The sequence below is a fragment of the Gopherus evgoodei genome, chromosome 4, assembly GCF_007399415.2.
Source record: "Gopherus evgoodei ecotype Sinaloan lineage chromosome 4, rGopEvg1_v1.p, whole genome shotgun sequence".
NCBI classification, from domain to species: Eukaryota; Metazoa; Chordata; order Testudines; family Testudinidae; genus Gopherus; species Gopherus evgoodei.
The window spans coordinates 109,888,906-109,901,562 of NC_044325.1; the positions used below are offsets into that span (position 1 = coordinate 109,888,906).

At 48.2% G+C, this 12,657-nt stretch overlaps 1 protein-coding gene across 1 annotated transcript in view; it reads right to left on the bottom strand.

Annotated features, from left to right (window-relative positions):
• Positions 1–12,657, bottom strand: part of IGSF22 (immunoglobulin superfamily member 22) — a 201,510-nt gene that overhangs the window by 17,243 nt on the left and 171,610 nt on the right. Inside the window, 3 exon segments of the mRNA XM_030560544.1 lie at positions 2,295–2,468; positions 10,883–11,185; positions 11,427–11,723. Of these exon segments, the coding sequence (XP_030416404.1) occupies positions 2,295–2,468; positions 10,883–11,185; positions 11,427–11,723 (774 nt within the window).

A 12,657-nucleotide genomic window follows, 5' to 3' on the forward strand; every position in this document is an offset into this window, starting at 1 on the left:
TGGCTGAGCTCCCAATGCCTGTAGGTTCAAACACATTGTCCAGCGTGGTTCAGGGTATAGCTCGTCAATTTACTCCCTCCCCCCACCACGTGAAAGAAAAGGGAAAGAAATCATTTCTTGACTTTTTTCAATGTCACCCTATGTCTACTGAATGCTGGTGGTAGACGCAGTACTGCAGCAGTGAAGAGCAGTATCCGCTCTTCTCCCCTCCCCGGTGGCAGACGGTACAATTTGACTGCTATCCGTCGTCACCATCAGCCCATGCTTGATAACTGCTGAATACCCCTGGCTGGCCTCAGGGGCGCCTGGGTAAAAATAGGAATGATTCCTGGTCATTCCCAGTAGATGGGACAGAACGACTGGTAACCATCCTCATCATAGCAACTGGGGGCTGAGCTCCATCAGCCCCCTCCCTTTCCTGTGTAAAGAAAAGATTCTGTACTGCCTGGACTGTCATAGCAGTGGGATGCTGGGCTCCTCTCCCCTGCACCGCTTAATGTCCTGCCTGGACTGTCAGAGCAGCGGGAGGCTGCCTCCCCCTCATTTTATCTCACTAACAAGTCACTGTTTGTTATTCCTGCATTCTTTATAACTTCATGACACAAATGGGGGGGACACTGCCACGGTAGCCCAGGAAGGTTGGGGGAGGAGGGAAGCAACGAGTGGGGTTGTTGCAGGGGCACCCCCCGTGAATGGCATGTAGCTCATCATTTCTGTGGGATCTGACACAGAGCGGCTGTGCTCTCTGATACATTGGTTCTCTAGTACACTTGCCCCATATTCTAGGCAGGACTGACTCTATTTTTAGAAACCATAAAGGAGGGATTGACTCAGGGAATCATTCCCAATTTTGCTTTTGCGCCCCCGGCCAATCTCAGCCAGGGGCACCCTAGATAGCAGCAGACAGCACAGAAGGACAGATAACCATCATCTCATTGCCAAATTACACTGGCAGCAGATGGTACAGAACGACTGGTAACCATCTCTGCTATCATGCAAAAGCAAATGAATGCTGCTGTGTAGCGCTGGAGTATTGCCTCTGTCCGTGGCATCCAGTACACATACGGTGACTGTAAAAAAAAAAAGTTGAACAGGCTCCATGGTTGCCATGCTATGGCGTCTGCCAGGGCAATCCAGGGAAAAAGGGCGCGAAATGATTGTCTGCCGTTGCTTTCCCGGAGGAAGGAATGACTGACGACTTTTACCCAGAACCACTTGCGACAATTATTTTTGCCCCATCAGCCACTGGGCTCTCAACCCAGAATTCTAAGGGGCGGGGGAGACTGCGGGAACTATGGGATAGCTACGGGATAGCTACCCACAGTGCAACGCTCCGGAAATCGACGTTAGCCTCGGACCATGGACGCACACTGCCAAATTAATGTGCTTAGTGTGGCCGCGTGCACTCGACTTTATATAATCTGTTTTATAAAACCAGTTTATGTAAAATCGGAATTATCCCGTAGTGTAGACGTACTCTCATGTTAGGTAGTATTTGTTCCATGAGCAGTCCCATTGTACTAATCAATTTGAGTGACACTATCAGAATCTGACCACCAAAGACTCATCAGCTAGATCCTCCATTCAGTTTGGTCAAAACCTCTAGAACTAAATATTTTGTCTTAAAATTAACACAGCTTCCACCCTTTACCGCAATTAATTTTGGTCCTTCAATCAATCAGTTGATTGCCTTTAATTAATAAGAAAATCCAAAATGCTGAATCAGATAGAAGAATCCAAGAAAGAATCATGATAATAAAAGATGACTAAGACCAAAAGTCTTGTTATTCAGATGTTGTTGAAATAAATGTTTCCATGTATTATATAGGCTGCAATTTACATATATCGTAAATGATCACCATAACAAGCTCAGTTACTTATTTAAATCAAGTTTGGTCAAAAACAGAGGAAGGTAGTATGGTTAATCAGGGAAAACTTTTCAAATGTGTCTGCTTGAAATTAGACACCAAAATCCATATGTGGACACATAAATAAAAATGTCCTGATTTTCAGAGATGCTGAGTATCCAAAGATCCCATTTGTTCTAATGTTCAGCATGTCTGAAAATCAGGCCATAGCTGTTTAGGTGCCTAAACGTAGATTTAGGTCCCAAATTTCAGGCAACCATGTTTGAAAATTTGGACTTCAATATCTATAGCTGGTCTTCGGAAACCATGTGCTATGTCTAGACAACATCGTCCCTTTGCTTGAGTGATCAGAACTTCAGCTTCTCATCTCATGTCCTCTCTAGCTTTCATTTTGCCCTTGCATGGTGCAGGGAAGTGATATCTCACCTTGGACTAGTTCTTTGGTAACTGGGACCCAAAGGTTGCTGCCTTTCTTCCTTCTTTCCACAATGTACCCTTGTACTGGGGAGCCGCCGTCCTGTGCTGGAGGGTTCCAGGTGATGGTGACAGCTTCCTTAGTAACATCTGTAACTTGAGGTTGAGATGCCAGTCCAGGGGGCTCTAGACAGAGTTAGATTCAGCACAGAAGAATCAGAATCACTTACTGCTCCACTGCAAAACCTCTATTGGTAAGAACAACAGATAGCAAGAGGCCAGGAAGAGCGATCTAGACCTCTAAGTTCCTTCATTGCCAAAAACCCTATTCTAAAGCTTTTGCTTTGTTATCTATTTCCCCAGCTCATTTTTGGGATTCAGCAGTGGACAGTAGTCATTCATAAAGAACTGAAAATATCATTGCCTTATGTTTTGTTCCTAAGATAACACTGTGTATCTCCACTGACCTAGTGGTCTAAAAGCACAGGACTGTGACCCAGGAATTCCTGAGTTTTAATTCTAGGTCTGACATTGATTTTTATGTGGACTTGAACAAGTTACTTACCCTCTCTGCCTCATTTCTCCCATCTATAAATTGGGGATACTAATACTTATTACCTGCCTAATAAGGGTGCTGTACAGATTAGTTAGATAATGTTTTGTAAAGTATTTTGAATATAAGAGGTGCCATATAAAAAGACAGTTACCTTTTCCATAACTGGTGTTCTTCAAGAGGTGTTGCTCATGTCTATTCCATATTAGGTGTGTGTGCTTGCCACATGCACCGGCACCTGAAGTTTTCCCCTCAGCAGTATCCGTAAGGGACTGTCTCTGGTGCCCTCTGGAGTGTTGCCCACATGGCACGGAACAAGGGGCACCACCGGCTCCCCCCACCCTCAGTTCCTTCTTGCTGGAAACTCTGACAGTGGGGAAAGGAAGGCAGGTCATGGAATGGACATGAGCACCACATCTTGAAGAACACCAGTTACAGAAAAGATACCTGTCTTTTCTTCTTCGAGTGCTTGCTTATGTCCATTCCGTATTAGGTGACTCCCAAACAGTACCCTTGGAGGTGGGTAGAAGTTCATTGACATGTAGATTGCAACACAGCTCTGCTGAACCCAGTGTCATCCCTGGCCTGCTGAGGGATGGCACGATGAGTGGTGAATGTGTGAATGGAGGACCACGTTGAGGCTCTACAGATTTCCCAGATAGGGATGTGTGCCAAGAAGGCCACCGAAGATGCCTGCACTCCCATCGAGTGGGCTCTGACAATTGGTAGCAGTGGAACCCCCGCCAGGTCGTAACAGGTCCTTATTCACAAGGTAATCCAATCGCAAATCCTCTGCAAGGACAGCAGGTGACCCTTCATCTCCTGTAGCGATGAAGAGTTGAGTCAATTTTTGGAAAGGCCTGGTATGTTCTAAGTAGAAAGCCAAGACCCTCCGGACATCCAGGGCGTGAAGATGCCTCTCCTCACTGGTCTTGTGTGGTTTGGACAGAACAACGGGAGGAAGATGTCCTGGTTCATATGGAAGGTGGAGACCACCTTTGGCAGGAAGGTTGGGTGGGGCCACAACTGAAAATTATCTTTGTAGAAGACCGTGTACAGAGGTTCTGAGGTCAAGGCTTTAATCTCAGAGACCTGTCTCGCTGACATCACCACCACCAGGAACTCAACCTTCCATCACAGATGGGAAAGGGAGCAGGAACCCAGCGGCTCAAAGGGCAGGCTGGTAAGCCTAGAGAGGACCATGTTAAGATCCCACTGAAGGATGGGAGCCTGCACCTGTGGGAAGAGTCTCTCAAGCCCCCTCAGGAAATCTGACTATCATGTCATGGGAAAACACCGTCTGTCCTTGGATCGGCGGGTGAAAAGCAGAGATGGCTGCGAGATGCATTCTAATGGAAGAGTGTGCCAGGACCTGGTTCCTCAAATGGAGCACGTAGTCCAGGACAGTGGACAGTATGAAGGAACGCGAGAAAGAGCTGCCCCATTCAGACGCCCAATGGAAGAACCTCATCCACTTGGCCAGGTAAATCAGTCTAGTTGAGGGCTTCCTACTTTCCAGGAGAACCTGCTGGACTCCTTCTGAACAGGTCCGCAGCATCCACGCTGAGAGGTGGAGGGATATGAGATTGGGGTGCAGGAGCCAAACTGTGGTCCTGTGACAGAAGGTCCGATCGGTTGGGCAGGGGCCAGGGAGGGGCTGCTGACAGGCTCATGAGTGTTCTGAACCATTGCTGGTGAGGCCACATCGGGGCAGTCATGATGACCTGCACCTTGTCTCTCTTGACCTTTGCCATGGCCCTGCTGATGAGTGGAATTGGAGGGAACGCGTACATCAGGCTTCCTGACCACAGCAGGAAGAAGGCATAGGAGAGGGAGGCCTTGCTCAGATGTTGCCAAGAACAAACCTGGTGGCATTTCTTGTTCTGTCTGGTAGCGAACAGGTCCACTTGGGGAGTTCCCCACCTTTGGAAGATCATGCCAGCTCCCTCTGGCTGGAGTGACCACTCATGGCAGGAGGAGAAGTCCCTGCTGAGCTGGTCTGCCAGTGTATTCCTGACACCGAGAAGGTAACAAGATTCCAGGTGGATCTCATGGCTGATGCAGTAGTCCCATAGACTGAGCACCTCCTGACAAAGAGTCGATGAGCACACTCCCCCCTTGCCTGTTGATGTGGAACATTGAGGCTGTGCTGTCCATCAGGACTCGTACCACCTTGCCCAACAGGTGGGGTGTCAAGGTGTCACCCCCTGTCTGAACTTTAGGGTACACATGTGGGGACTTGCATGCGATAAGCCCTAAGCTTATTTACCATCTTAGATCTAGTAGCTGCCACCACCAAATAGTTTAAACAAATGTTTATGGGAAAGTCATTTGGAAACTCTGTCTTCCCCCCAAATATTTCCCCAGTCTTTATCCCCCTTTTCCTGGCAGGATTGAGACTGATTCACCTCCCACCAATTCCTGGTGAGCCCAGATCCAAAAAATCCTTGGATCTTAAAACAAGGAAAAATCAATCAGGTTCTTTAAAGAAGACTTTTAATTAAAGAAAAAGGGTGAAAGGAATACCTCTGGGAGATTAGCACGCAAGCTACTCTCACAGACAACAGATTAAAAACACACAGGATGTCCCTCTGGGCAAAAACTTAAAGTTATGCAAAAGAAACCCAATTTGATTCTCCCTCTTATGCACAAGAAGCCACAAAAGAAAATAAACATAATCTAATACATTCCTTCTCTAAATACTTACTACTTTTAAGAAATGTTAGATGGCTGATTCCTGGATCCTTCACTCCAGCACAAACTTACTGAACAGACAAAAGACTGATTTCCCTCCTCCCTCTTTGAAAGCATCCTGTCCTGCCATTGGTTCCTGTGGTCAAGCGTCAGCTAGGCTATGTGAACGTCTTAACCCTTTACAGGTAAAAGAGGAATTAACCCTTAACTGTCTGTTTATGACATGGGGCAAGAAAACTCCTCATGCCAGCCAGACTGCTCGGAGCTCTTTGATGTTTATGTGCAACTGCGATTAGTCCAGGGACCACATCCCCTGAGTCTGGAAGACACTGATATGTGCCCCCAGCTGAGGTCCGAGGCATCTGACACCAAGTCAATGAAGTGAGATGGGTTGTTGAATGGAACCCCCGCCAGGACTGTCCTGCAGTGTGTCCACAACCACAGTGAGGTAAGTATCACCTGGGGAATGGTAATGATCTTTTCCAGGGGGTCTTGGGACTGGGAATAGACCGTCACCAGCCATTGTTGTAGGGGCCACATTTGGAGCCTGGCATGGCGGACTACATAAGTGCACGCTACCATGTGACCCAGGAGGCACAGACAGACCCTGGCTGTAATCAGAGGGAACACGGAGACTTCCACAATGAGGTTCGTCAACGTGTGGAACATTTCTAGTGGCAGGAATGCCCTGGTGCAGGTTGAGTCGAGGATCGCTCCAATGAACTCTATTCACTGCACTGGCACTAACGTCGACTTTTTGTCATTCACCAGTAGGACCAGAGAGCAGCAAGTAGCTTGAAGCACCACAACATCCCTTTGGACTTGAGACCTAGAGCTGCCCTTGACGAGCCACTCGTTGAGGTACGGGTAGATCTGGATCCCTGGTGCCTGAGGTAAGCTGCTACCACCAACATGCACTTGGTAAAAACTCTCGGTGCTGTTGCCAGGCAGAACGAGAGGACTGCAAACTGGAGGAAGTGTCTGTGTCCTTGAAAGATCGCTATTGGAAGTATGCGTCCTTCAAGTTGTGGCAGCATACCTGTCTCCCAGATCCAGGGAGGGGATAATAGTAGCCAGGGAAACCGTGCAGAATTTTAGCTTCTTTAGGCATTTGTTGAGGTCTCGCAGGTCCAGGATGGGCCATAGACCACCCTTGGCCTTTGTGATTAAAAAGTACCGGAAACAGAACTCCTTGTTCCTGTACTCGAGAGGAACTTCTTCCACCGCACCCACTGTAGCAACCCGTTTACCTCCTGTGCGAGAAGACTCTCAGGAAGGGGTCCCTGAAGAGGGACAGGGAAGGCGAGTGGGCAGCGAGTTGTAGAAAGGAACCGGAGGATATAATCCTGCTCCACTGTGCTGAGGTCCAAGGTTATAGCTGACCAGGCAGGGAGGAAAAGGGAAAGGCAGTTGGGGAACACAAGGAAGGATGGATTTGGAGGATAGTCTGGTAGGTCACCCTTGGGTGCACCCTCAAAATGACCGTTTGGCCCCTGCTTATTCCGGGTTGAGCCTGACTGGGCAGAAGGTGGAGACGGGTGGCTCACATGGCGCTTGTAGCCCTTGGCTCATTTATGGGGCTGGTTCTGCTGATGCTGTCTCCCCTGGCCCTATGTCTGCTGCAGTTTGAACTGCTTATGTGCCGTGGCTGGGACGTAGAGATCCAGGGTCTTCAGGGTGGTGTGGGAGTCCTTGAGGCCATGCAACCTGCGGTCTGTTTGCTCTGCAAATAGATCCCGGCTATCGAAGGACAGGTCCTGCATAGTGGACAACCCAGAGAGGAGCAGCCAGGAGGCTCGCTGCATGGAGATAGCGGAAGCCATAGTGCGGGCAGAAGCATAAGCAGTGTCTGACACCACCAGAAGAGCCACCCAGGCTGCAGTCGTGCCCTCATTGAGGATCACTTGGAACTCCTTCTTGGAAGCTTTGGGGAGTGACCCTTCAAACTTGGCCATGGCTTGCCATATGTTGAAGTCATATCAGCCAAGGAGGGCTTGGTGGTTGGCTACTCTCAGCTGAAGGCTGGAAGACGAATAAACCTTACATCCAAAAAGATCCAGCCCCCTGGAGTCTTTATTTTTGAGGGTGGTCCCAGGTTGTCCCTGCCTCTCTTTGTAGTTAACCACCTTGACTACAAGGGAATTGGGGGCTGGGTGGCAGTATAAGTACTCATGCCCATTGGTTGGCACGAAGTACTTGTGTTTGGCTCTTTTAGAGATAGGAGTCAGGGAAGAAGGGGTCTGCCACAGGACATTAGTGATCCTGGAAAACCCTTCATGAAGGAGGAGAGCCACCCTGGCAGGAGCTGAGGAGCAGAGGACGTTGAATAGAGTCTGAGGGCTCTTCCAAGTCCTCTGCCAGAAGCCCCAGGTTGGAAGTGACCCTCTTCAAAAGTTGCTGGGGTGCCTTGGCATCATCCTGAGGAACTGGGTGAGGGGGCCCCGTGATAGCCTTGTCTGGCAGTGACAAGGATGATGCTGGTGCCATGGGAACCTACATATCCATTGGTGGTCCAGCAGCTTGCTCCCCTGGATCCTCCTGGACCAGTAGCGGTCTTACCCCCTGAAGTCTCAAGCACCGGAGGGGCATGGGATACTGAGGCTTCTGGCCTCTCTGAGGCTCCCGACATCAACTGGACAGCCTGGGAAGGTTGGGTGAACCCCAAAGGGTTCCATGGCACCGGCCACTGAGCTTGGGGCCATGGGACAGGTTTCAGTGCTGATAATGTAGACAGCATCATCAGTACCGGGGCTTGTCCTGCAGTCAGGGAACCTCACTCTGAGCCTGAGCTACCAATGGAGTGGTTGGTACCGGGCAACCAGGAACGGGCTCTCTTGTCCGACCGGTGCTGGTTGCTGTGTCCTGAAGCCGACCTGTCCGAGCGAGACTGTCTTGATCGGGCTCTTGGGAACTGATGGCATTTGGCAGATCTGCTTGGATACCTGGCGATCCATGCCTCATGCTACTCGACTGGTACCGGGACATCGAACAGGAACGGGAGCTACTACTGGTCGGTTGCTGGGAGGATTGTCCTGAGTAGGGTGACCTTCTCTTTGGAGACAGGCGATGACATCCCAGCGATCAGCGGTCTCTGGTGTTCGATCAGTCCCAGGATCAGTCTTGGGTCCTTGAAGACAGTTGGGGCCGGTCCCAGAATTCTTGCCAGATGGTGTGTGCCTCAGAGGGTCTGTGCCAATCTACCAGCAAAGTACTTCTCGAGTCCCTGGATCGGTGCCCCCAATACGGGGACAGAAGAGGGCTCCGCTGAGCCTGCCTCTGAAGTCCTGAGGTGTGGCAGCTGCGGGCGGCCGAATGCTGGTGGGATGTCTCTCTCATTGGGGAATGGTACCACTGAGGCGGGGACACAAGCATAGGTCCCAACGTGGGTTTTCCCTGAGACTGGGGTACCACAGGAGCCAATGTGGGCGGCACTGGGAGCGTCAGGATCTCCTGAGCAGCTTGAAGAGCTTTGGGCATCGACAACACCTGAAGCTGGCGGGGGCCTGCATCGCTATCTGGAGTCACAGGCACTGGGATGGGCTGCGCCGCTTGACTTGACCTGGGGCCTGATTTCCTGAGGGGGATGTTAAGCTGCCTGACAGGTCTTGGCTCTCCCTAGCCCTTTCCTTTCCCTTGCGGGAGGTAGGAGATCTTCCCATCACAGTCTTTTTCAGCTTCTTGACCAGAGCCATGGAGTGAGACCGGTGTCGGCTTGTGGACTGCGCCAGGGGAGCACTGCGCATGGAGGCCATAGTGCTCGGCGTGGAGTTGGACCGCTGCTCCAGTGCCAGAGTGAGTGCTGACTCCATTAGGAGCACCTTTAGATGGATATCACACTCCCTTTTCATCCTAGGTTTGAAAGACTTGCAGATATGGCAGTTGTCACTTATGTGCCCTTCACCTAAGCACCTTAGGCAGCTGGTATGTGGTTCACTGACGGGCATAAGCCATTTGCAGTGATAGCAGAGCTTAAAGCCTGGGGACCGGGGCATGCCCTGACCCCTGGCTGGGTCCCGTCCGGGACTAACGAAGAGTTCGAGAACTACTACTCAGGGCAACTATGAAACTACTAATTATATACAACTATTTTACAGGATTTAAAAATTTGCAGGAACAGAGAACGGAACAGTGCTACCCAATGCAGCAGACGTTCCAGCACCGTCACTGGTGGCAAGAAGGAACTGAGGGGGGCGGGAGCCAGCGGCTCCTCTTATACCATGCCATGCGGGTGCCATTCCAGAGGGCACCAGAGCCAGTCCCCTACAGATACTGCTGAGGGAAAAACTTCAGGCACCAGTGCATGTGGTGAGCACACACACCTAATATGGAATGGACATGAGCAAACACTTGAAGAATAACAACCAAGGTTGGAAGTTCCATCAGAGAACTGGCCAATTGTTTTTTTTAAATGTGGAAAAAAATTTCAGTGAAATTTCACATTTTCAGTGAAAAATAAAAATGGAAATATTTCATTCAAAAAATAAAATATTTGTATTCTGAAATGCTGCCATGGTGCCTATTGGAAGCTGTAGTTCCAGCACCTCAGGCTCTCAATCTCTTATGTTGGCTGAGCTTCGTGATTGGACTACATCTCCCAAGATGCACTATGACTGTGAACGATAGCAAGTCAGATGGGTGTGGAGCATCATTGGAGGTGTAGTTTGGCTGGGGATCCTGGCCCATAGAAGAGAATGGGAGCATGAAGTGCCTACACTACAAATCTCATGAGACACTCGAAAAGCATTTCAGAATTGAAATATTTCAGTTTTTGGCTAAAAAACTGTTTCTGAGCATTCATTTTTTTAATTAAAATTTTGCATAGAAAGACACTTTAAAAAAATTGTTTTGCCCCCTCTACTCTCCATTTTTGTCAAAAAATGGATTTGACAAAAAAATTTCAAATTTCAAGCAGCCCTACCATACACAACACTGGCCTTGTATTAAAAAAACTAACAACATTGAACAGCAAATGGTACAAAATCTCCCCCCGCCTTATTTTGTTTTGGGTATCTCTCAGCTCTGAGAGGGTGATCTAAGACAACACAAATAAGGCAGGTATTCTGTTAAGTCTGGTAACCCACATTAGGCGAGTGTGGGTCTTAGCTCCCTCTAGCGGCTAATCAATAGGAACAGTTTTTGAATACCCTACTGCTTGCCATCAAAGGACATTGTCCCTGGTTCAAACCCTGCTGTCAGACCAAGTAAGGGATGGTTACAAAGGGCCTGCCCTTCTTGGAGCTTTCAGCCCTGAAGTGCAGAAAGCCAAAAAAGAGACAATACCCTCTTGAGGGCGGGAAGGAGCAAAAATAAAACCACATTAAAAATGGCAGCTCTGGCACACTCAGATGCTTACCAACAGGTTCTCCAGCAAAGATTTCTTCTGTCTCCAGTGGATCACTCAGACCTTCTGCATTGACAGCAATGATTCTGAACTGATAGGCTTTACCTTCCTCAACCTTATCAGTGGCAAATGTGGTGTGTTTGCTGTCAATTTCCCCAATTTTGATCCATGACTTTTTCCCAGCCATCTTCTTTTCAATGATGAAGTGGGTCACTTGCTTTCCTCCATTGTCTCTGGGTGCTTTCCATTTCATTTTAATGCATTTTCCCGTACGCTCTAGCAATTCCACTTTACCTTGAGGTGGTTTTGGTTTGTCTGTAACAATGGGAGATAAATAGTGAGTGGATGGCCATTATTTAGAAGGCTATCTCCTCATTTGGTGTAAATTGGTGTTGGAGTTACACCAATTTACACCAGCTGATCTTCTGAGTCACATTCTGTCTCCCATGCAGGGACTTCTGAGCTTTGGACCCACAGTGACCTCAGAATGCACTTTTACAACTCTACATGTCTACAGAACCAGTGAATTGCTATAAATGATTTGTTCAGGACTTACCAACAACGTTGAGAAACATATTAGCAACAGCTGAACCACAATCATTCTTCAGCTTCAGCATAATGTTTCCACTGTCTTCTCTCATACACTTTTTTATTGTGAGCATTGCATAGTCACTGGCTTTTTCCATCACAACCTTTTCTTCCTCTGTCACCTCAATACCATCCTTGAACCAGGTGACTTTTGGCAGTGGCTTTCCCTTGAATGGGACCTTGATGTATGCTGTATGCCCGGCCTTCACAGTCATAGGGTGTGCAGCCAAAAGCTCCAGCACAGATGAGTCAATGACAGGAACATCTTAGAAAAAAATGGAAAAGACACATGAATAACTGTAGCCACAAAGGTACTTTGGTGCTTTTAATGCATTAGTGAGTTCCCCTGCAATGGTGGCATTGTTCAAGGTCTTAGCTCCCTCACCCTCAAATTTCTTTAATGGTAGAAGCCCTGATTTTATGAAGGTCCTGAAGGGAACCCAGTATGTTCACTACATTTGGATTCAGATATTCCAGTTTTCCCAATTACTGTACAGAGACCTGTCTGGCTTGCCCAAGATGGTCCAGCTCAGCAGAAGAGGAGACAAGGGGTCTCCAGGGAGCATCAGTCTCAAGAAGCCCCTGAGTTCCAGAGGGCTGAAGATTCTGTGGTGATTCTAAGCTCTGCAAGGCACATGGCTAAGTACCTGTGATGCTCCTGACCAAGGGCCAAATGCTTCTGAGTATTATGAAATTATGTAACCATTAAGTGCACACATAATTGCTTAAGCAACGGCAAACGACGAGTAATTATTCATGGAGTGATGTTAGATTGGAAGGAGGTCTCAAATGCGGTTCCATAGAGATTCTACATCTTGGCAGGGGGTTAGATGACCTTGGCAGTCCCTTCTAACCCTTTGGTTCTATGAAACCAGTGAGACTACTTGCAGAGGAAGGTACTGCGGGAATAGTAAAGTATTGTGCACTATGAGTAAGTGTTGCAGAATAGGGCTTCCACTAGAGCTGGCTGGAAAATAGTATTTTCTGCCAGTTTTTTAATAAAAAAGATTTCATAATTTAAAAAAAACACATTTTGCTGAAATTGTCCTGTTTGTCAATGAAAAACTGATCTCCCCCTCTCCGTGAAACAATTTCTGTTTTCATTTTTTGTGCACACAACCCTCAACTTTTAGAAACAAATTTTTTCCATGAAAAATGTCATTTATAAAAGGCCACTTTTTGTCAAAAAATCCTTTTAT